Genomic DNA, 22,767 nt, shown 5'->3' on the forward strand with positions numbered 1-22,767 from the left:
TTAACTCAAAATGACAGGGACGTAATCATCTGTAATTAGCTGTGGTTTTCACCAGGCAGCTGGGTCAGAACAGCAGGCAATCAGTAAAAAGGAGAAAATACAGTTTTGTTATGTTTTTCTTAATATATATAAATGGCATCAAATCTTAGAATTCAATGACTAATGACTTAAATGACTTGAAAAATTTTCTTAAATTATTAATTTTCCTCATTAATTCTCCTTTCTGATGGCAAAGTCACCACCGAAAGTGAGAGGTGAAGCCAGCTGGATTTCCTGGGTTGAGTGGGGACTTGGAGAACTTTTCTGTCTAGTTAGAGGATTGTAAATGTACCAATCAACATTCTGTGTCTAGCTAAAGGATTGGAAATGCACCAATCAGCACTCTGTTAAAATGCACCAATCAGTGCTCTGTGTCTACATAATGGATTGTAAATGCACCAATCAGCACTCTGTAAAATGGACCAATCAACATTCTGTAAAACGGACCAATCAGCACTATGTAAAATGGACCAATCAGCAGGACGTGGGTGGGGCCAAATAAGGGAATAAAAGCTGGCCACCCGAGCCAGCAGCGGCAACCTGCTCGGGTCCCCTTCCATGCTGTGGAAGATTTGTTCTTTCACTCTTCATGATAAATCTTGTTGCTGCTCACTCTTTGGGTTCGCACTACCTTTATGAGCTGTCACATTCACTGCGAAGGTCTGCGGCTTTACTCCTGAAGTTAGCGAGACCACCATCCCACCAGGAGGAACAAACAACTCTGGATGCGCCACCTTTAAGAGCTGTAACACTCATTGCAAAGGTCTGTGGCTTCACTCCTGAAGTCAGCGAGACCATGAACCCACTGGAAGGAAGAAGCTCCAGACACATCTGAACATCTGAAGGAACAAACTCTGGACACACCATCTTTAAGAACTGTAATGCTCACCACGAGGGTCTGCGGCTTCATTCTTGAAGTCAGCGAGACCAAGAACCCACTGGAAGGAACCAATTCCAGACACATTTTGGCAACCACAAAGGGACTATCGACTATTGCCAAGCAGTGAGTACCATCGGACCCCTTTCACTTGCTATTCTGTCCTATTTTTCCTTAGAATTCGGGGGCTAAATACTGGGCACCTGTCGGCCAGTTAAAAGCAACTAGCGTGGCCACTGGACTACAGACACAGGTGTCAGGCTTTCTGGGAAAAGGCTCTCTAGTGTTGGTTTGCCTGGAACCAGCTTCCGCTTTTCCTGTACTTCTGGGCTGAGCCAAGGTTGACAGGGAGGAGAGCCATTTAGCTCTGGGATCTCGACAACAAGTTGGTTGACCCCGCGGCCATAAGTGGAACTCTCAAAGTTACGTCGCCCAAGTGAAACTCGCCCATATAGCCTATCTATCCTGACCTTTGTCTCCTGGGTCCTAATACCTGTCAGACAAACTTCCTCTTGCCTTTCTTCTCCGAGGCTAGTCCTGCTTCTAAAAACCACTCCCTGTCTCTGGTGCTTTTCTAGTTTCTCCTATAAGAATGATTTCTAGTATGAACTTCAGGACTCTGTTACCTTCTTTAGGCTCCCAGGCTCACCAATCAGAAAGACATAATTTTTGCCCAAAGCCCCATCATGGGGGCGGGGGTCACTATCTGGAATTTTAGGATCCCTCCTCAGACTAGCAGGCCTGACAAAAGCTAATCCTCATGCTAGGATATGGGGAGCCTCAGAAATGATATCCTTTCTATTCCAGTGAGGACAAAAGGCGTCACTCTTCCAACCCTGGAGATCCCTTCCCTCCCTCAGGGTATGGCCCTCCACTTCATTTTTGGGGCATAACATCTTTTAGGACAGGGGCAAAGTCCCAATACTATCAGGAGAATGCTTAGGACTCTAACACATTTTCAAGAATGCATCGGTAAGGGCCACTAAATCCAATTTTTCTTGGTTCTCTTTGTGGTCTGGGAGTACAGGCAAGGGTGCAGGTTTTCGAGAACGAGTCGGTAAGGACCACTAAATCCGACCTTCTTCATTCCTCCCTGTGGTCTAGGAGGAAAACGAGTGTTTCTGCTGCTGGGTCAGTGAGCACAACTATTCCGATCAGCAGGGTCCAGGGACCGTTGCAGGTTCTTGGGCAAGAGGTGTTTCTGCTGCTGCGTTGGTGAGTGCAACTATTCCGATCAGCAGGGTCCAGGGACCATTGCAGATTCTTGGGCAGGGGGAGAAACAAATAAACCAAAACTGTGGGCGATTTTGTCTTTCAGATGGGAAACACAGGTATCAACAGGCTCACCCTTGAAATGCATCCTAAGCCATTGGGACCAATTTGACCAGCAAACCCTGAAAAAGAGGTGATTCATTTTTTTCTGCACTACGGCTTGGCCCCAATACTCTCTCTGATGGGGAAAAATGACCACTTGAGGGAAGTATAAATTACAACACTATCCTGCAGCTTGACCTTTTCTGTAAGAGGGAAGGCAAATGGAGTGAAATACCTTATGTCCAAGCTTTCTTTTCACTGAAAGAGAATCCACAACTATGCAAAGTTTGTAATTTACATCCCACAGAAGGACCTCTCAGCTTACCCCCAATATCCTAGCCTCCCTATAGCTCCCCTTCCTATTAATGATAAGCCTCCTCTAATCTCCCCTACCCAGAAGGAAACAAGGAAAGAAATCTCCAAGGGACCACAGAAGCCCCGGGCTATCAGTTATGTACCCTTCAAGCTGTAGTGGGAGGGGAATTTGGCCCAAACTGGGTACATGTCCCCTTCTCCCTCTCTGATTTAAAGCAGATCAAGGCAGATGTGGGGAAGTTTTCAGATTATCCTGATAGGTACACAGATGTCCTACAGGGTCTAGAGCAAACCTTCGATCTCACTTGGAGAGATGTCATGCTATTGTTAGATCAAACCCTGGCCTTTAATGAAAAAAATGTGGCTTTAGTTGCAGCCAGAGAGTTTGGAGATACCTGGTGTCTTACTCATGTAAATGATAGAACGACAGCAAGAAAGGGACAAATTCCCTACCGGTCAGCAAGCCATCCCCAGTATGGATCCCCAAAGGGACCTTGACTCAGATCGTAGGGACTGGAGTTGCAAACATCTGTTGACCTGTGTTCTATAAGGACTAAGGAGAATTAGGAAAAAGCCCATGAATTATTCAATGATGTCTACCATAACTCAGGGAAAGAAAGAAAATCCTTCTGCCTTCCTCAAGCAGCTAAGGGAGGCCTTAAGAAAATATACTCCCCTGTCATCTGAATCACTTGAGGGTCAATTGATCCTAAAAGATAAGTTTATTTCCTAGTCAGCCACAGATATCAGGAGAAAGCTCCAAAAGTGAGCCCTGGACCCTGAAAAAAATCTGGAGGCATTATTAAACCTGGCAACCTTGGTGTTCTATAATAGGTACCAAGAGGAACAGGTGAAAAGGAAAAGCAAGATCAGAGAAAGGCCACAGCCTTAGTCATGGCCCTCAGACAAACAAACTTTGGTGGTTCAGAGAGGACAGAAAATGGAGCAGGCCAATCACCTGGTAGGGTTTGTTACCAGTGTGGTTTACAAGGACACCTTAAAAAAGATTGTCCAACAAGAAGCAAACTACCCCCTTGCCCATGTCCACTATGCAGAGGCAATCACTGGAAGGTGCACTGCCCCAGAGGACAAAGGTTCTCTGGGTCAGAAGCCCCCAACCAGATGATCCAACAACAGGACTGAAGGTGCCTAGGGCAAGTGCCAGTTCATGTCATCACCCTCACTGAGCTCCAGGTATGTTTAACCATTAGGGCCAGGAAACTGACTTCCTCCTGGACACTGGCGCAGCTTTCTCAGTGTTAATCTCCTGTCCTGGACGACTGTTCTCATGATCTGTTACCATCCGAGGAATCCTGGGACAGCCTGTAACACTCACCATGAGGGTCCGTGGCTTCATTCCTGAAATCAGCAAGACCTCCTCAGTTGTAATTGGGAGACTTTGCTACAGATAGTAAGTATGCTTATCTAATCCTACATGCCCATGCTGCAATATGGAAAGAAAGGGAGTTCCTAACCTCTGGGGGAACCCCCATTAAATACCACAAGGAAATCATGGAGTTATTGCACGCCGTGCAAAAACCTAAGGAGGTGGCAGTCTTACACTGCTGAAGCCATCAAAAAGGGAAAGGAGAGGGGAGAACAGCAGCATAAGTCGCTAGCAGAGGCAGGGAAAGACCAGCAGAAAGGAAAGAGAGAAAGAGACAGAAAGTCAGAGAGAGAGAGAGAGAAAGAGAGGAAGAGATAGAGACAAAGAGGGAGTCAGAAAGAGAGACACAAAGAAGAAGTCAAAGAGAAAGAAAGAGAGATGGAAGTAGTAAAGAAAAAACAGTGTACCCTATTCCTTTAAAAGCCAGGGTAAATTAAAAACCTATAATTGATAATTGAAGGTCTTCTCCATGACCCTTTAACACTCCAATACCACCTTGTTGTCAGTGTAAACAAGGGCATAGCCCGAAAGCACTGAGGCCACTGACAACCCTAGCCTTCCTATCAAAAATCCTTAGCCCAGGAGGTTTCCTATCAGGGGATCTAAACCTTAATTGATGACCATACAAAGGTTCGACCAGATCTAGGAGGAACTCCCTTCAGGACAGGACAATAAATGGTTCCTCTTGGGCGATTAAGGGAAAAAGACACAATGGTTATTCAGTAAGTGATAAGGAAACTCTTATAGAAGCAGAGTTAGGAAAATTGCCTAATAATTGGTCTGCTCAAACCTGTGAGTTGTTTGCACTCAGCCAAGCCTTAAAGTACTTACAGTATTAGGAAGGAGCCAAATATACCAATTTTAAGTTAACATGGGCTGAATGAGGTCTTATTAATAGCAAAGAATAATTGAAATCCCAGACTTACAAGGTTTTCAACAAAAGTAAAGTTTGCTAAAAGTTAATAGTGTAACATGTATTATCCTACTACCACACACTCTCAAAGGACTTCTGAGACGGTTTGCAAGAAATAACAAAATCTATCCTTATTCTACCAATCAGCACTCTGTGTTTAGCTAAAGGATTGTAAACGTGCCAATCAGCACTCTATAAAAATGCACCAATCAGCGCTCTGTGTCTAGCTAAAGGATTGTAAACGCACCAATCAGCACTCTGTAAAATGGACCAATCAGCACGTTGTAAAATGGACCAATCAGCAGGACATGGGTGGAGCCAAACAAGGGAATAAAAGCTGGCCACCCAAGCCAGCAACAGCAACCCACTTGGGTCCCCTTCCACGCTGTGGAAGCTTTGTTCTTTCAATCTTCACGATAAATCTTGCTGCTGCTGCTCACTCTTTGGGTTTGCACTACCTTTATGAGCTGTAACATCACTGCAAAGGTCTGTGGCTTCACTCCTGAAGTCAGCGAGACTATGAACCCACCAGAAGGAAGAAGCTCTGGACACATTTAAACATTTGAAGGAACAAACTCGGGACACACCATCTTTAAGAACTGTAACACTCGCCACGAGGGTCCGTGGCTTCGTTCTTGAAGTCAGCAAGACCAAGAACCCACTGGAAGGAACCAATTCCGGACACAAAAATAATACATATTTTGAGATTAATAGTTTAAAAAAGTCAAAGAATACTGAAAAATGTTGATTTAGGTTGAGTACACATGCATGTTGTGTGGAGAAAGGATTGAGGAGAAAGATAAATACTTGAGGCTTGTCAACTGGAAAAAAAATCACACATGAAAATGTTTCTTTCAAATCTTCTGGAAAGAAATGCAAATATCTCAAACAGTAAAACATCACAGTAACCTACATACCACTGACTTGAAGGAAATCATGGAATGACACAATTTTATTAAGAAGCATTTATATGTTACACAGATTACAGAAAATTCTAAACAGTTACTATCTAGAACACTGATTGTCCCTAAAAATAAAAAGATTTGTTTAGCTCTTCCCAGCTCCTCTGTCTCCCTCCTTTGTCAAAATCACAATTGCTTCCAAACTGGTCTCACAAATTCTCCTCTTGCCAGAGCAGTACTTTCAAGACATAAATCATATCACTCCATTTCCCCCAATAGAATCTTTCAATGGCTGGATACTTGCATTTAGAGTAAAATGAAAATTCCTTATAAAGTATACACATTTGTAGAGCTTCTATAATCAGAAAACATTTTCTATCATCTAATGGTCACTGTGTTCTAAGAATGCTGGGGCCCTGGGACATTTCCTCTGCCTGAAATGCCTGTCTGCCTCCTCCTTAATTTCCTTTCCAACACCACCCCACTCCATCAAACACACACCCCTTGTTCACTCAGAATCTTCCTGCCTGTCTATGTGGGATTGATCTGCCCACTACCTACGTCTATGTCTTTACTGCTTTCCACTTCTCTTTACTCAGCCAGTATTTGAATCGTGTCAGATTGCTCGAAATTCGAAGATACATTAATTTCATCTCATTGAACTTGGTGGCCCATCTATTCAAATTTTCTCCTATAAATTTTTTCATCTGGTAAAGTATTTATACTTCATGACTCAATTCTCATGGTACTACCTAACTCAAGCCTGTTCTAACCAATTAGATAGAATTAGGCTCACTCTCCACTCTGCCCCCTGCTCCTACTTTCTCATGGTTGTTACTGTACTTCAGTGCAATTATATTTGTATGTTTGTCTTCTCAACCTTCCCTGAAGGGTTCTGTGCAGTGAACCCCAAAAGGAAGCGGTGTTTGTGTTGAGCTAAAAGGGTGAGCTCTGGATCAGCTTCCTCAGGCCCAGATCCAGCCTCAGCTTGCACTATGTGACCTTTTGTAGGGTATTTACTATCTCTAACTTGCAGTTACCCAATCACTAAAGAGAGGATTAATGATCCTCTCTATGGCATAGGGATTAGATGAGCTAATACATGTAAAATAGTGATACAGAGTAGTCATAGCAAGTTACTTTGAAGACATATCAGAATTACCAGCTGGGAGGCTTTTTCAAACCACATATGTGCACAATCTTCACCCTGGTTGTGAATTCTGCTGCAATGAGTCCCATCTCAGGTATGAATATTTTATATCTGTTAGATATATACTTGATATAAATTGAGAGACTTCTGGGATCAGGAACCAGTAAATAATCAAAGTCCAAATGGTTACAGGATGGGTGACTTTGCTCATGCTCTTTCCCATTCTTGAAATTCTATTTTTTTTTCCTCTTGGGAGAATTTGACAGATCTTTCTAAGTCCAATTTAAATATAATTTTCCAAGTATACCTAACAACTACTACTTCTGTGTTTCTATATAATGAAAAAAATTGTATACTGCATAGTGGTTATTCATATCATCAACGGTCCTCTTTTTAGTCTATGAGCTATGAGGAAAGAATCTACTTTTTATTTTCTGTTAATTTAATAAACATTTGTTACATGATTAAGGTATGAGATCATAATGTCTCTAAGATTCTATACTAATCTAAATTTCATACATTTTATTATTCTGTTTTACTTTAAGAAACAACTCACCCATTAAAATTAATCAGTTTTCCTTCTAGAAAGCATTTTTATAACATTTGGTAATATTGAGAACTTGAAAAAATGTTCATTGCCTTTGATCCAGTAATTATAAATCTGAATCTACATTAAAGAAACAACCAGAGATACAACTTTTAAAAGGGCTATGAATAAGAATGTCCAACATTATATACTTAAGAGTAGTGAAAACTGGGAGGAGTCTAATTTCCTACAAGAATCAAATTACTCACTAAATTACAGCACTTCATGAGACAAATTATGAAACCATCCTAAGCAGTTTTTGAAGTATATTAAATACTATGGAAAAATGTTTCTGCTATAATTTTCAGTGAGGAAAAATGTAAGATATAAAGGTGAATACAGAAGTCCAGTCAAACAGAACTTACAACGAATTTATAGCCTGAGCTTTTCCTCTGTTGAAAACACAGAGCAGTGAATGGTAACATATAAAGAGGAAACTAAGCAGACATAGTATGCTTTTAAAAAATGTAAATATCTCCTTGGACCAGAAATAGTAGAGGAGCCCAAGTTAATAAACAGGGCATAAGTAGAAGTCACCGAACTGTGATTGTGGAGGAATAAGTAAAGATCTTGGCTTATGTGGGGACTGGGGATGGGAGAGAATAGATAGGAGGGAAAGGAACCAGTCTCTGTACTGGAAACCCAGAGTGGTAAGTGGTCTCCCAAACTCATGCAAGGAGGATGAAAACATCTACAATTCACGGCTTCCTAGGGCTGTAGCCCACATGCAACTCTATGCCTGGGGCAGCAAGAGTAAGTAGCCAGAGCTTCCCAGACCAGACCCCAATCAGGTCATTCACTAGTGTGGAGACTGGATCTACAATAAACCTAATATGTCCACAGGGCAGGAGCTCCATGCTGCTGCTAGAAGCTTTGGTTGTGACTTGGGTACCAAAGGCAGGCCAAGTTAAAGCAATTGAAAAAAACATCAAAAGACAGTGAACGATTTTGGGGGTCAGGAGAAGGGACTCAGGGAGGGACACATTCCCTGATAGGTCTCTATCACAATTCTTCAACTCTGCAGTTGTAACACAAACACAGTCATAGCTAATATGTATATGATTGGCCGTGGCTGTGTTCCAACTGAATTTTATTTACAAAAGAGGACAGGTGTAGCCCATAGGCCATAATTTCCTGACTTTTTTTTTTTTTTTTTTAAAAAGACTAGTCAAGCGCAGTAGTGAGAAGGGGGTAAAGAATAGAATGAACAGTTCAATCTGCAATTGTGAACTTGACACCTTTATAAAAATCATCATTCTAACACCACATAGGAAACTAGTGATTCTGAAGGACAACTTACAAAAATCACTAAGTGGAAGATGAATTCATTTCAGATGAAACTAAAGCTGAAAAGGACTTTAATATATTTTTACAAATATCAATGAGATAAAAGGAAGATAAATATCCAAAACAAGAATAAGAAATTAGAGGCAAAATGAATATGATAAAAACGTATTAGGAATCTTGGAAACAAGAATCATTATGATTTAAAGTAACTGCATTGATACCATAAACATTAGAATTAACGGAGTCAAGAGAGAATGAATGAACTAGAAGATAATGATGAGGAATGCATGAAGATAATAGCAAAAGGTGGAAGGTGATTTTAAACATATGAACGAGATGTTAGGAGACATGGGGATTAGATCAAGGGGCTAAAAGGGATTAGACCAATGTACATCTAAAAAGGAGTTTCAGGAAAAAAGAGAAAAGTGAAGTAATACTTGGGCAGACATAATAATTGGGCTGAGAAATTTGTCTACACATTAAGGAAGCCATCAGTATTTTAACAGGAAGCTCTAAATACAGAGCAATACAAAATATTTTAAAAGAATATATTCATACCATACATATCCAAGGAAAGCCAAAATGAATAAGGACAATAAGAAGATTATATAAGTCATCAGAGAGAAGACAGCTTATGTACAAAAAAATGAAAATTACTGACAACACATCTATCAGTAATAAGAGGTGCCAGAAGAAAACAAAAATATCTTCAAAATACTGATGAAAAGTCAGTCAGTCTAGAACTCTATTTCTGGTGAAACTATCATTCCAAAACAAGGGGGAACAATTTTTTTCAGTTTGAGATGGAGTCTTGCTCTGTCTCCCAGGCTGAAGTGCAGTGGTGCGATCTCCACTCACTGTAACCTCTGCCTTCCAGGTTCAAGCAATTCTCCTGCCTCAGCCTCCCGAGTAGCTGGCATTACAGGCGCCCACCACCATATCCGGCTCATTTTTGTATTTTTAGTAGAGACATGGTTTCACCATGTTGGTCAGGCTGGTCTTGAACTCCTGACCTCAAGCAATCCACCCGCCTTGGCCTCCCAAAGTGTTGGGATTACAGGCGTGAGTCACCGCGCCTGGCCTGGACTAAGTTTAACACCCACCCACTCACACTGAAAGAACACCAAATGTGAAGCTCGGGGCGGGGCGGTGGGGTGGGGGGAGTATGAGATGCAACAATGGTAGCACAGTAATTATTTAACTATATTCATAAATGTTATTACATAATAATTATTAAACAGCACTAATGTTTTTAAGAAAAATGACAGTACCCAAAGTCTGGAAAAAAATTGAAAAGAAAGTAGAAGGAGTTCAATTGCTAGTTAGAATGTTCTAAAATATTCATCTTATTTATAAGAATACACTACATAAATTTATAGCAAGTTATAAAATTGTATAGTTTACAAAATATGTTAACATTTAGGATTACCAAGTAAATTAACAGGAATACTGTGTACATTTTCTTAAATGTTATTGGAGGTGTTAGGAAGAGACTATTTAAAAATTTATCAAATAGACAATCAGAAAGAAAATATTAATAGAATATATGTAAATAAATAAAATTAAATTATCCTATTATAAACCAGAAAATGAGTGAACAAAAATTGCAATAATTATGTGCATCATGATCCCAATAGAATAATTCATATATGTATGCACATGCGATAAACACTCACCTACCAGATATAAACAGAACAAAATATAAGAATTATTTATCATTGAACTATAGAAATACAAATGTTTTCTTCTCTACATTTTTTGAGGTGTCTAAAGCTCCTATGCTAAATAGATATTAATATTAAAATATAACTTAAAAATGGTAAAGATGGTAAATTTTATATTTTACTTCAATAAAATTTTTTTAATTAAAAAAATCATAAAACAGTAGTGTTGCCTTATCCATGGAGAATACCTTCCAAGATCCCCAGTGGATGCTTGGAGCAGCAGATGGTACTGAAACCTATATATACTATACTTTTTCCTATACATACATACCTATGCTATAGCTTAATTTATAAACTAGGCACAGTAAGAGATTAAAAATAATAATAATAGAACAATTATAACAATATACTCTAAAAGTTCCATGCATGTGGTCTCTCTGTCTCAAAACATTTTATCATACTATACTCACCCTTTTTGTGATCTGTTGGTCTGATAACCAAGATGGCTCCTAAGTCAGGGGTCCTCAGCCCCTAGGCCACAGACGGGTACTGGTCTGTGGCCTGTTAGGAGCCCGGCGACCCAGCAGGAGGTGAGTGGCCAGCGAGCAAGCAAAGCTTCATCTCTATTTACAGCCGCTCCTCATCACAAGCATTACCGCCTGAGCTCTGCCTCCTGTCAGATCAGCGGCAGCGTTAGACTCTCATAGGAGCCAGAACCCTACTGTGAACTGCGCATGTGCGGGATCTAGGTTGTATGCTCCTTAGGAGAATCTAATGTCTGATGATCTGTGACTGCCGCCCATCACCCCCAGATGGGACCATCTAGCTGCAGAAAAAGAAGTTGAGGGCCTCCACTGATTCTACATTATGGTGAGTTGTATAATTACTTCATTATATATTACAATGTAATTATAATAGATGTAAAGTGCACAATAAATGCAATGCGCTTGAATCATCCTGAAATCATCTCCCTGGCTTGTCCATGGAAAAACTGTCTTCCATGAAACTGGTCCCTATTGCCAAAAAGCTTGGGTTCGTAAGTGACGAACAGGTGGGTAGTGTATACAGCAAGAATACGCTGAACTAAGCGAGGATCCACGTGCCAGAAGGGATGAAGGCAGAGGGCGGGAGAGTTCATCATACCACTCAGAACGGTGCCCAATGCAAAACATATGAATTGTTTATTTCTGAAATTTTCCCCAATATTTTTGGATCAAGGTTGACTATGGGTAACTGAAACCAAGGAAAGTAAAGAATTGGATGGGCGGGGAGGACTACTGTAAAATGTTAGTTTTAAAAAAGCTTATTTGTTTCCTCTCCTCAAACATAAGGGGAAAAACGGAAATATCAGAAATGAACAATTTACATGTAATAGTTACAAAGTAGTAGCTGTAAGCCAAAGATAAAATATAGACAAAATTGAGAACTGGTTTTTCCTATAAATCTCTGGACATGGACATTGCTTCCACTTGAAGGTATAGTTAATGAATTTTAAACATGTTTTCAACTCAGATACTGAAAAGAGAGAGAGAGAGTGTGTGACTGCAGGGAGGAAGAACAGAAAGAAAGAGGATACAGAGAAGAACTTGCATGAGAACATTCTCCTCCAGTTCCGGTAACTTAATTACTCAATGCTCTGTGCATGTTGAGTTGATTTAAGTCATGTGGCAAATGGTACAATTCCTATTCAAGAAATGCACTGGAACAGAGTCATCATTTGGCATGACTACATCAAGGAAAGCTGCTGACAGCCAGAAGAGATCAAAAGCAGATCAGGTTGCTTAACGAACTACAAGTCACTGAGCTAAGAAAGCCAGGGAAGCACCCTGAGGAAATATGGAAATCTTGGGAGTGAGCAGAGAAACTAAACACAGTGGATGTTATTATAAAATGCTAAAATGAGATTCAGTTGTCTCATTAAAATGTCTGAGCCATAACACATTATTTTTCAGCCTTTCCTTAGAAATAAAAACCAAGTCTCTAAGCAGAAACAGAAGTGCTAGAGCCAGTAGATGAGCTACTATGATTATTGCTTATCTGTCTTTATCAAACTAATCACACTGCTTATTCTATGTTTACCTTATTATGAATGGCCAAGATTTATTGGATATTTATTGTATGAAAGGTATTGAGAGAAATGCTTTATATATATTATCTTATTTTCTAAACCTTTTATAACAACTTGCCTTTGGGGAACAAAATGTGGCTGTATGAATCCTCTTAAATGAAGGCCCTCACTTGATCATGTAGAAGGAATCATTTTTGTCAGGAGTTCGAGACCAGCCTGGCCAACAAGGCAAAACCCTGTCTCTACTAGAAATACAAAAAATTAGCTGGAAGTGGTGGCATGTGCCTGTAATCCCAGCTACTCGCGAGGCTGAGGCAAAAGAATTGCTTGAACCCAGGAGGTGGGGAGGCGGAGGTTGCAGTGAGCCGAGATTGTGCCACTGCACTCCAGCCTGGGCAACAGAGCAAGACTGTCAAAAAAAAAAGAAAGAAAGAAAGAAAGAAAAGAAAAGAAAAGAAAAAGAAAAAGAATCATTTTTAATAGGCTACTTTGATCAAAGTAGACATTATTTCAAAGTAATTGTTCCTAAAATAACATAATCCAATAATTTTCCATTTGACTCCCATTTAGTCAGATGGACATACATATCTATTTATATCCCTCTCATTCCTAAAAAGGACATGAGGCAGATTTCATGCATTGTTGATATGAAATTCTACATTTGGATATATCTTCATTTCCCAGTAACTGAATTTATATTTCAGTCCATAAGATTTCCTTCCTCGTATCATAAAACATGTTGTTTTTCATGGAAAACTCCACATTTTAGAAAAGCAAAAAAAAAAAAAAAAAAAATGAGGTAAATTATGATTTGTCAGTTTTTAATCCTCAGAGTTGGACAGCTTTGTAAATAGCTCTTTGAGCTGATTCCATTTTTTAAGAAGAGTAATATATAATTACATTATTTCATCAACTATAGTATCATTTCTCCAACCTTCCCTGTAAGCTCCTCAAAGGTAAATGCCATTCTTCTGTTACTAACACAGTACCCCAGCCTTGCATTTCTCAAAATACGTTTCAGTGACTACAGAACACACCAGAGATTCTGTGAAAAAAGTGCTCTGTAATGAATGGGACAATTGCAAACCCCCCTATATTTTGTTTTTTTTTTTTTTGGAGGATACCATGAAGTCCTTTTCACTTTAACTTAGCAGTTGCTACATTCATTTGGTCATGAGACTCCCCATTTCAACAAATTCTATCAAATTGTAACAAGCTGTGTTCAGACTGAGGAAAATACTGTGCCAGGCAAATGTGATCGTTGTTGACCAAGGGCACAGGTCTGATGATATCTGAAAGATAAGTTCATCTTTCCCTGATATAAAGTGTAAACCTTCAGGGTTAAAATCCTCTCTTTAAACTCTGAGGTACTCAAAAATTGCTAAGAGGCTCCTTCAATATCTCATCTTCTGTGCCACCAAATGTAGGCACCTAGCACTTGGAGCTGGCAAATGCAGATGTCAAAATAGTATTCTGAGGCGCTGGCTGCTTGTCTTTTTCTTTCTTTCTTTCTTTCTTTCTTTCTTTCTTTCTTTCTTTCTTTCTTTCTTTCTTTCTTTTCTTTCTTTCTTCTTTCTTTCTTTCTTTCTTTTTTCCTCCCTTCCTTCCTTCCTTCCTTCCTTCCTTCCTTCCTTCCTTCCTTCCTTCCTTTCTTCCTTTCTTTCTTTCTCTTTCTCTCTTTCTTTCTTTCTTTTTCTTTTTTTTTTTTTGAGATGGAGTTTCGCTCTTGTTGCCCAGTCTGAAGTATAATGGTGTAATCTCAGCTCACTGCAACCCCCACCTCCTGGGTTCAAGCGATTCTCCTGCCTCAGCCTCCCAAGTAACTGGGATTACAGGCATGTGCCACCACGCCCGGCTACTTTGTATTTTTAGTAGAGACGGGGTTTCTTCATATTGGTCAGGTTGGTCAAGAACTGCCAACCTCAGGTGATCCGCCCGCCTCGGCCTCCCAAAGTGCTGGGATTACAAGTGTGAGCCACTGTGCCCGACTGGCTGCTTGTCTTTTCAAGCCCACTATGTGGTGTTAGGTAAGTATTTCTTTTTAGCTCCAAGTCTTGCGAGAACTTGCCATTTTCATAGTTACGTGTATATTTAATGCCTATAGTAAGAAGTTGTGGATTTACCTTAAGGAAGTGGGATAACATTCCAAAGTGATGCAACTCCAGAAAGCAAACATAAATCCTGATATCCCGATAATAGGGTCACCCATTCCGCTCCTTTATCAGATCACCTGTAAACTATGAAATCCCACTTTACGAGACTGAACTATTGATTGAAGTGGGAAGTATTTTCCAGATGCCCCAGAAATGCCTCTAGCACCACCTCATAGTGTGTGTAAATTTCATAAGCAAACCAAGATGCCTGTCTTCGGGTTGAAGTGTAATACTATAGCATGAGTGTTTTCTTTCTGTTGCTTTAAGAATTCATTCTTAGCTTAAAATGCACAGTACCATAAGATTATACAAATGTAATATAGTTTTATTTATTATTATTGTATGAAAAACAGAGCAAGTCAAGGCAGTCTTTCTTGGCCTCAGCCAATGAGCACCAACTTGTAAGGCTCCAACAGGGTACGTCTAGGTGACAGAATTTCAGCCCTCTTCAACAGCGATGACTGTAACCTTTGTGGATCCACAGCACCTAGCAAATGTCTGATAGGAGCCAGGTCCATAATAAATGTTGTTGAATATATAAGAACTGTAAGCATACTACATAATGTCCCTATGCTCACTGAAATCCATTTTAAAATATCTGTGACTAGAATATAACAACTCGATGAATTTGATTACAGATCAGTATCTTTGGATAAACATATCTCAAAATTGGGAGTCTCTTAAAAAGTTCTATGTTTTTTGGTTTCTGGACAGGGGTAACCAGGCCTTTTCTTCTCGTATAGTAACACAATATCAAATGAAAAGCTCAGGTAAATGTATTTACTCCAAATCTCTATGTAATACAGCAAGAAAGAAGCTGAAATAGATAGCTGAGGTGTCCACAACTCAATAAGAATATCAAGAAAAGGGGGTAGCAGGAATTTTACTTACAAAATAAAAAAATCTGCAAACTATTTGCTTTTTTGTAAATGCTACTTTTAATTTAGAGATTTGAAAAATTTCAGCCTATTATTCTTCAAAATAATTTTATATAAAGCTTGATTGGTAATAAAACAATATACTTGCATGTGGTTTTTAAGTAGAAGAAGATATTTTGTTCCCAGGAAAGTTCATAAGCCAGAAAATCTTGGGCAAGTACACCAAGGGAAAATGGGGAGGGACTATTTATCTTCCATTATAACAATGACATAATTTGTATCCAACCATGACACGACCAATACCCAAATGTTCTTGGTTATAAAATGAAAATGAAAACAAAAGGTAAACTTATTCCTGACAAAACAGATTAACTGAAATAACCAAGGTATTACTTAATAACCAAATTTTTGACACACATAACGTTTTAAACAACCAAAGAATATAGGCAAAATTGTTCTTTTGCCACACACACACAAATTTAGTTCTATAAAGATAAAAAAGATTACTTTTCTCTAAAAACATTGAAAAGTCTGCCTTCTCTCATTAAAAAAGCATAAACAGAAAACATGAGTTCAGGATTTTAAGTTACCTTTCAAGTCTTTCTTCAGTTTTCTGAGATCTTTTTGAAAATCTTCAAACTTCATCTGTGAGGCCTGGAAAAGGTCCTGGGGTTCTGGCAGTGGAAAGAGGCACTGTTCTTTTCCAGCATCCTAATGAACAAAAAACCCCATTATAGTCAAAGAAATTGGTTATCAACATAAAAAAGAATAATGGCAGGTATCTCCAAACCAAAAACAACAACAAAAAGTACTGCCAAATCATCCAACAAATAAAGAATAATGGAATGTGACGAGATGTAAAAATTGTCTTACCTCATCAAAATTTCGGAGATAATACGAAACAATATATGACAAAAGGCTTCTGCTATTGTCCTAGGCAGAAAGACCAAAGTCAGTGACAACGTATTTTTTAACTAATTAAATATAAAGTGTTACCAAAAAAGATTCTAGTAAATTCATATATATACATGAGAACATTTGGAATGTAATGTGAAATTTTACATTTTGAATTGTCTTGGCCATTGTGTCTAAGGAGTTTGATGGCTTAAAAGATTTTTCTCCCCAGTGTTCCAATCTTAGCATAGCTATTTAGGGGCAAAGTCTAAACTGTAAATACTTTCCAATTGTTACCCCCCTCAATTAGAAATTTAGCTCATGTCTTGTATATTTTATTATTTTGTGTTTTTATTGTTTTGTTTGATAATTTTTTGTTTTAAAACTACTATCTTAAAGGAAATAATTAAACATTGCTAGCATTGATATATAGCTGAACAAATAGGTACCACTCCAACAGTAACTTTGATTGAGGCTCATTAGCATATAGATTAGGGAAATAAAAAAGCTAAGTATCATTTTAAGTAAAGGGGAGCTTTTAACAATTCCAATATTAAGTAAAGGGGAGCTTTTAACAATTCCAATATTATAATTTGTTATGTCAGCAATTGGGATTTGACAAATTAATACTCATGTGTTTATAAATAAGACAATGTGGGTAGTTCTATTTAAAAAAAGGTAAAATTGTTTCATATCTAACACATTTCAAAAATACCTTTTCACCTCCTTTCTGGTTTATTTAGGGGCATTAATTTTTATTTAGCTTTTTTTGTGTATTCTTCCAAAGTAGTAGTAGATAATCTGAATTTGAGAGCTCAGGTATATATTTTACTTTAAAAACAAACCCTATGATACAAACTACATTCTCTGGAATGTTTAATATAACCACGATTTTTTCTATATTTGTAAAAAGAGCAAAACCTCTTTATAATCAAGTTTGACATGAGTCAGTAATATAGCTATTAAAGACACCCCTCATTAGACAGGATTTGCTTGTAACATGATTTAAGCAACTTGAGTTCCCTTCTCTCTCCCAACTTGTAATTCAGTGAAATGGCTGGCAGCACCTGAATCAATTAACAAAACTTGGTGTGCTAAGAGAAAATTCTAAGTGATCAAAGTAACAGCTCTGTCCATGGAGGTCTATAAACAGTACTAAGGAATAAGTATAGTTACATTTGTTTTACAGAGAAAGAACCAATTCAGGAAGACTTTGCATAGCTCTTCTGAGTACAAGTGAAACTATTTTAAAAACTTATTTCTTGATTACATATTAAAATTTTTATTTTAGATTACCCCTTGATTATCTAAATTAATGACATTTAATCTAATAGAGGATTGAATACAATATATAAACTGATACCAAAAAAGTCCCACAAATAATCTCTTATTTGTATATGATCACTAGAATCTACTTCCAGTTCATTTCTATAATTTAAACATGATATTGATGCTATGTATTTCAATATTATTTGCAAAAGTTGTTTCACTCCAACAAGCAGTTGCTGAGTATTCAAGAATCACCATAGGTTAAGAAAAGGACTTCTTTTCTTTCTTTTTTTTTTTTTTTTTTTTTTTGAGAAGGGGTCTCACTGTATAACCCAGGTTGGCCTCGAAAAGTCCTCCCAAGTAGCTGGGATTATGGGCTCATGCTATTGCACTTGGCTTAAGCATTTTTTTTAAACAAATGTAATTTATCAGCTCTCTATAGTAAGACTTCTATGAAAATGTGTATCATACACATGAGCATTTGAACAAACAATTATAAAAATAAAAACATCATATGTGTGGGTGTACCAGGGAAGAACTACGAATTATTCAGTGTTGGAAAAGCAGTGTCCATGTTCCATAGATGCTCAATGAAAGAATGTTGAATGAATATCTGTATTAATTTGACCACACACACACACACACACACACACACACACACACACACAGACGCTGACTTACAATGGTTCATCTTACAATTTTTTGACTTTACAATGGTACAAAAGTGATACACATTCAGTAGAAACTATACTTTGAGTACCCATACAAGCATTCTGTTTGTCACTTGCAGCACAGTATTCAATAAATTACATGTGATATTCAGCACTTTATTATAAAATAGGCTTTGTGTTAGATGATTTGCCCAACTGTAGGCTGAGGTAAGTGTTCTGAGCATGTTTGAGGCAGGCTAGGCTAAGCTTTGATGCTTACTAGGTTAGATGTATTGAATGCCTTTTCACTTATGGTATTTTCAACTTAGGATGGGTTTATCAGGCCATAACTCCATTTTACATTGAGAATCATCTGTATATAAAATAATAAACAAATTGTTGGCTGGCAGAAAATATTTTTTTTTTTTTGAGATGGAGTCTCGCTCTGTCACCCAGGCTGGAGTGCAGTGGTGCGATCTCGGCTCACTGCAAGCTCTGCCTCCCGTGTTCATGCCATTGTCCTGCCTCAGTCTAAAAGTCTCTCTCTCTCCCATGAAGGAAATTATTTCATTATCTAGGAAGGACAATCCTACATATTTTTATTTCTACAAGCCAATTATTAAACTTAATATTTCAAAAACATGTCCAGAATTTCCTTTATCTTACTTTTTTGTGTGATGATTCTTTTATTAGAGAAATGTAACTCTTTTATTTTTTAAGTTTATCATCTCAGACTTCATTCTGTGACTCTAACCATCATTCCTAACCTCATATTTCTCCTGGCACTCTCACAATTGCTTAGATATTAATTTCAAACAAACACAACTGCAGAAGTAGTACCAAAAATAATTAGGTCTGCAAGAGGGCTTAGACATCCCCCGACGCACCAGTATCAAGGAGAAAATCATATGCAGCAGAGTAGAATCATCTTTTATATTTTATTTACAAGCCATTTTATTCATCTTTGTGTTATTTTCAAAATGTGGACCTATTGGCCTCCATTGCTTGACATGACAAAGAAAAAAACAAGAGATACACTGTCTAACTCATAGAAAATAATTAGCCTTCAGATTCCAAAAGGATAAATATTAGCAGACATGGGAAAGATACAGTAAAAGAAATTATTGTTTTTATATTAAAACAATATAAAAAGTTATTTTATATTGTTTTTATATTAAAAAGTTGTAATTATTAATTAGACATAAGAATAAAAATTATTCACTTTAGGAAACATTATTAATCACAAATATCTGATGGACATTACTTTTTTCTAGCTCAGAACATAAAGAAACATTTGGCCTAGGAACATAAAAGAAATATTTATTACAACTGCTTTACATTCAGACTTATTACTAAACAAAACATTGAATTCTCAATTTGCCTATGTCCACTCATGCAAAATACTTACACTGCTCTTGACATCTTTCAGTTTTGGAAGAATGTCTAATCCAAAGCCATCTGCCTGTCCTCGAGTCTTATTTCCTCCATTCATGTAGTTGCCAAAGGCAAGAACCAAACCTAGAACCTGCATAACCCCTGGGCCATTTTTTAACGTCTGTGAAACAGAACAACAACAAAAAACAACTTCTATACCAGGTTTTGTTTGAATCATCAAGTCAATGCCAGCTATTTATATTAGTAGTTTTGGGTCACAACCAAACTTTATCATTCCTAATTATTAGGTATATGTTAAGAGCAGTATCTTGAAAGTTAGTAAAAGCTGCACCACCCACAAACATTCAGGTATGCCTCTGTAAGCTGGGGGATGCTATGTTAGGCCATGTCTATGATGTAATCGCAAGGAAAACAAGGTTGTGTGAGAACTATTAAGGCTATATGGGAACTAAGGCTATATGAGAATAAGGATATATGAGAACTATTAAATAAGGCCAAATGAGAACCATTACAAAATAACATCACTAATATATCTGCCATTGTCTTAATTGTGCCTATGTCTGGAACAAAACAAATTTTTTGGCCTCAGCAGAGGAAACCAAAAAGCAGACGCAGAGATTAATTTCTAAATTTAGGTTTACCCCCAAAGAGCTCACACTCATTTCTTTCAAAACACTGTGTTTAACTTAAATTTGCATGTCACTTCTTCTGAAAATGTGAGCCTTTAAGAACATCTTTTCACTTTTCAAAATGATTTACCGCAACTAGAACAAATGGTACTACTGATATTTGACAAATTGTTTTAAATGTTAACATTGGTTGTTTCTGCCAAGCATTTATTTTTTGTTTTCAGAGGAATATCTGTCTTCTGTTGAGTCATATGGCTGTTCCTAAATTATTTGGCTGGAATAATTATTAACAATTTGTGGAGGAGTCCTTCCTGACAACGAAAGAAAGTAAAGAAAAATGCCTTCAAATCACATTCCTTTGGAAGTCTGATGTCTGAGAGGACCGTGAAAACTGAAGATTTTGTTTTGGCAAAAGGAGAGGACACAGAAGTCTCTGGAGGCCAACATGTACTGGCCACATTCTAGCAATGTGGTCTTGCAGCCCTGGGCACCCCTCGGAACATTTGCTTTGATCTTGAAGGTCAATCATAAAATGTTCCCTTCTGTGGGACTGTGATCCGTCAAATTTGGTGAGTACTTCGAGTAAATAAAAGAACGCTTTTCTGAAATATGAACATGACTGAGCACAATTAAATGAGATTCAAGTTCAGCTCTCTTTGGACCAGAACTTACCTCACACAATTTCTGTAGTAATTCCAGTTTGCGATGAATTGAGCAAATGCTTTCTGAAAACGTGGACTGGAACAGGATGCAAAAGACTCGCTCTGAAAAGTTGGGGATTAGTGACAGTTCATAAAGGAACCTAAGGAAATAAAGCCAAGTTAAGAAGAAAAATATAATTCACATCCACAGATGTTTATTCTCATCTCATTCATAACAAGTATGCACTGAAGACACTGCATTGCATTTTCCAAACAAAACGGGCCCACCCATGGCCTGGACGCCCTCTGCACGGCTATAAGGCATGCTTACTGCTCAGGTTTGTCCAGAGACTTGGCATTTTCCTTGTCTTTGGAAGACCGGCCATGCTTTTCTATTTTTTCCAGTTCGTCTGACTGTGCTCTCTAGAAAAACAAAAACCAAACAGTTTTTCAAAGTCTGGCCAACTGAATCCCTTAAATAATCTAATTATCTTGATAAATGTACTGATCTGAATACAGCAAAACTCTATCTGTTTTCATGTTTCTTAGCATCTGTTTGTAGTAAAGCTTGACTTAATTCATGAGGCATTTGAAAGTCTAAATATGGCCGGGTGCAGTGGCTCATGCCTGTAATCCCAGCACTTTGGGAGGCCAAGGGGGGTGGATCACCTGAGGTCAGGTGTTTGAGGACTGGCCTGGCCAATATGGTGAAACCCCATCTCTACTAAAAATACAAAAATTAGTGGGGCGTGGTGGCGGGTGCCTGTAATCCCAGCTACTTGAGAGGCTGAGGCAGGAGAATCGCCTGAACCTGGGAGGAGGAGGTTGCAGTGAGCTGAGATTGTACCACTGAACTCCAGCCTGGGTGACAGAGTGAGACTCCATCTCAAATAAATAAATAAATAAATAAATAAATAAATAAAATAAAACAAAGTAAAGTAAAATAAAATAAAATAAAGTGTAAATATGTTTAATGTGAGCCAGATTATCCCCAAATCTTCCAAATAATGTTATTAACTATTAGTGATCTGAATAGTTATGTTTATTCATAACTATTCAGAAATGTTTATTCATTCAAGCATGCTTTAAAACAATAGTTTTCCTTTGTTATTTTGGCTGTTTATAATACTTTCTAGAACACAAGCATTTCATTTTATAAAGTAGTCGCCCAGGTGGGAGTACAATGGCATGACATCTGCTCACTGCAACCTGCGCCTCCCGGGTTCAAGTGATTCTCCTGCCTCAGCCTCCTAAGTAGCTGGGATTACAGGCACCTGCCACTACATCCAGCTCATTTTTTGTATTTTTAGTAGAGACGAGGTTTCACCATGTTGGCCAGGCTAGTCTTGAACTCCTGACCTCAGGTGATCCACCCATCTCGGCCTCCCAAACTGCTGGGATTACAGGCATGAGTCACTGCACCTGGCCTGGATTTTCTTTTTGATACAAAAATGACTCCATGCTTATTTTCTTCTTAAGTGTCTTCTGTCACCCTTTATAATCTCAAACTAAAAATTTGTCATTCTAACTGTGTTTCCTTATGAGAGAAGATCCTGTACATTTTTAATATTAATATAGGGTAGGAGATTTTATAGACTTCAGGAAGCACAAATCTGTATTTTATAGAGTATTTGGATTATTTTTATTTGTAGTCCTGTCTTTATTTTACAACTCACAAAGGTGTATTAAAAGAGCCAAAATATCACATTTTCTACATGCATTAAGAATAGACCACCATATTATGATTTCTGAGTCC

At 38.1% G+C, this 22,767-nt stretch overlaps 1 protein-coding gene across 1 annotated transcript in view; it reads right to left on the reverse strand.

Moving 5' to 3' along the window:
• The window catches only part of FMN2 (formin 2), a 398,910-nt gene that overhangs the window by 135,845 nt on the left and 240,298 nt on the right, over nt 1–22,767 (reverse strand). Inside the window, exons 9-13 of the mRNA XM_015127101.3 lie at nt 21,343–21,434; nt 21,043–21,172; nt 19,755–19,901; nt 16,407–16,466; nt 16,124–16,244 (exon numbers count right to left, since the gene is read on the reverse strand). Of these exons, the coding sequence (XP_014982587.3) occupies nt 16,124–16,244; nt 16,407–16,466; nt 19,755–19,901; nt 21,043–21,172; nt 21,343–21,434 (550 nt within the window). The remainder of the gene's footprint in view (nt 1–16,123; nt 16,245–16,406; nt 16,467–19,754; nt 19,902–21,042; nt 21,173–21,342; nt 21,435–22,767) is intronic.

This window comes from Macaca mulatta, chromosome 1 (assembly GCF_049350105.2).
Source record: "Macaca mulatta isolate MMU2019108-1 chromosome 1, T2T-MMU8v2.0, whole genome shotgun sequence".
NCBI classification, from domain to species: Eukaryota; Metazoa; Chordata; class Mammalia; order Primates; family Cercopithecidae; genus Macaca; species Macaca mulatta.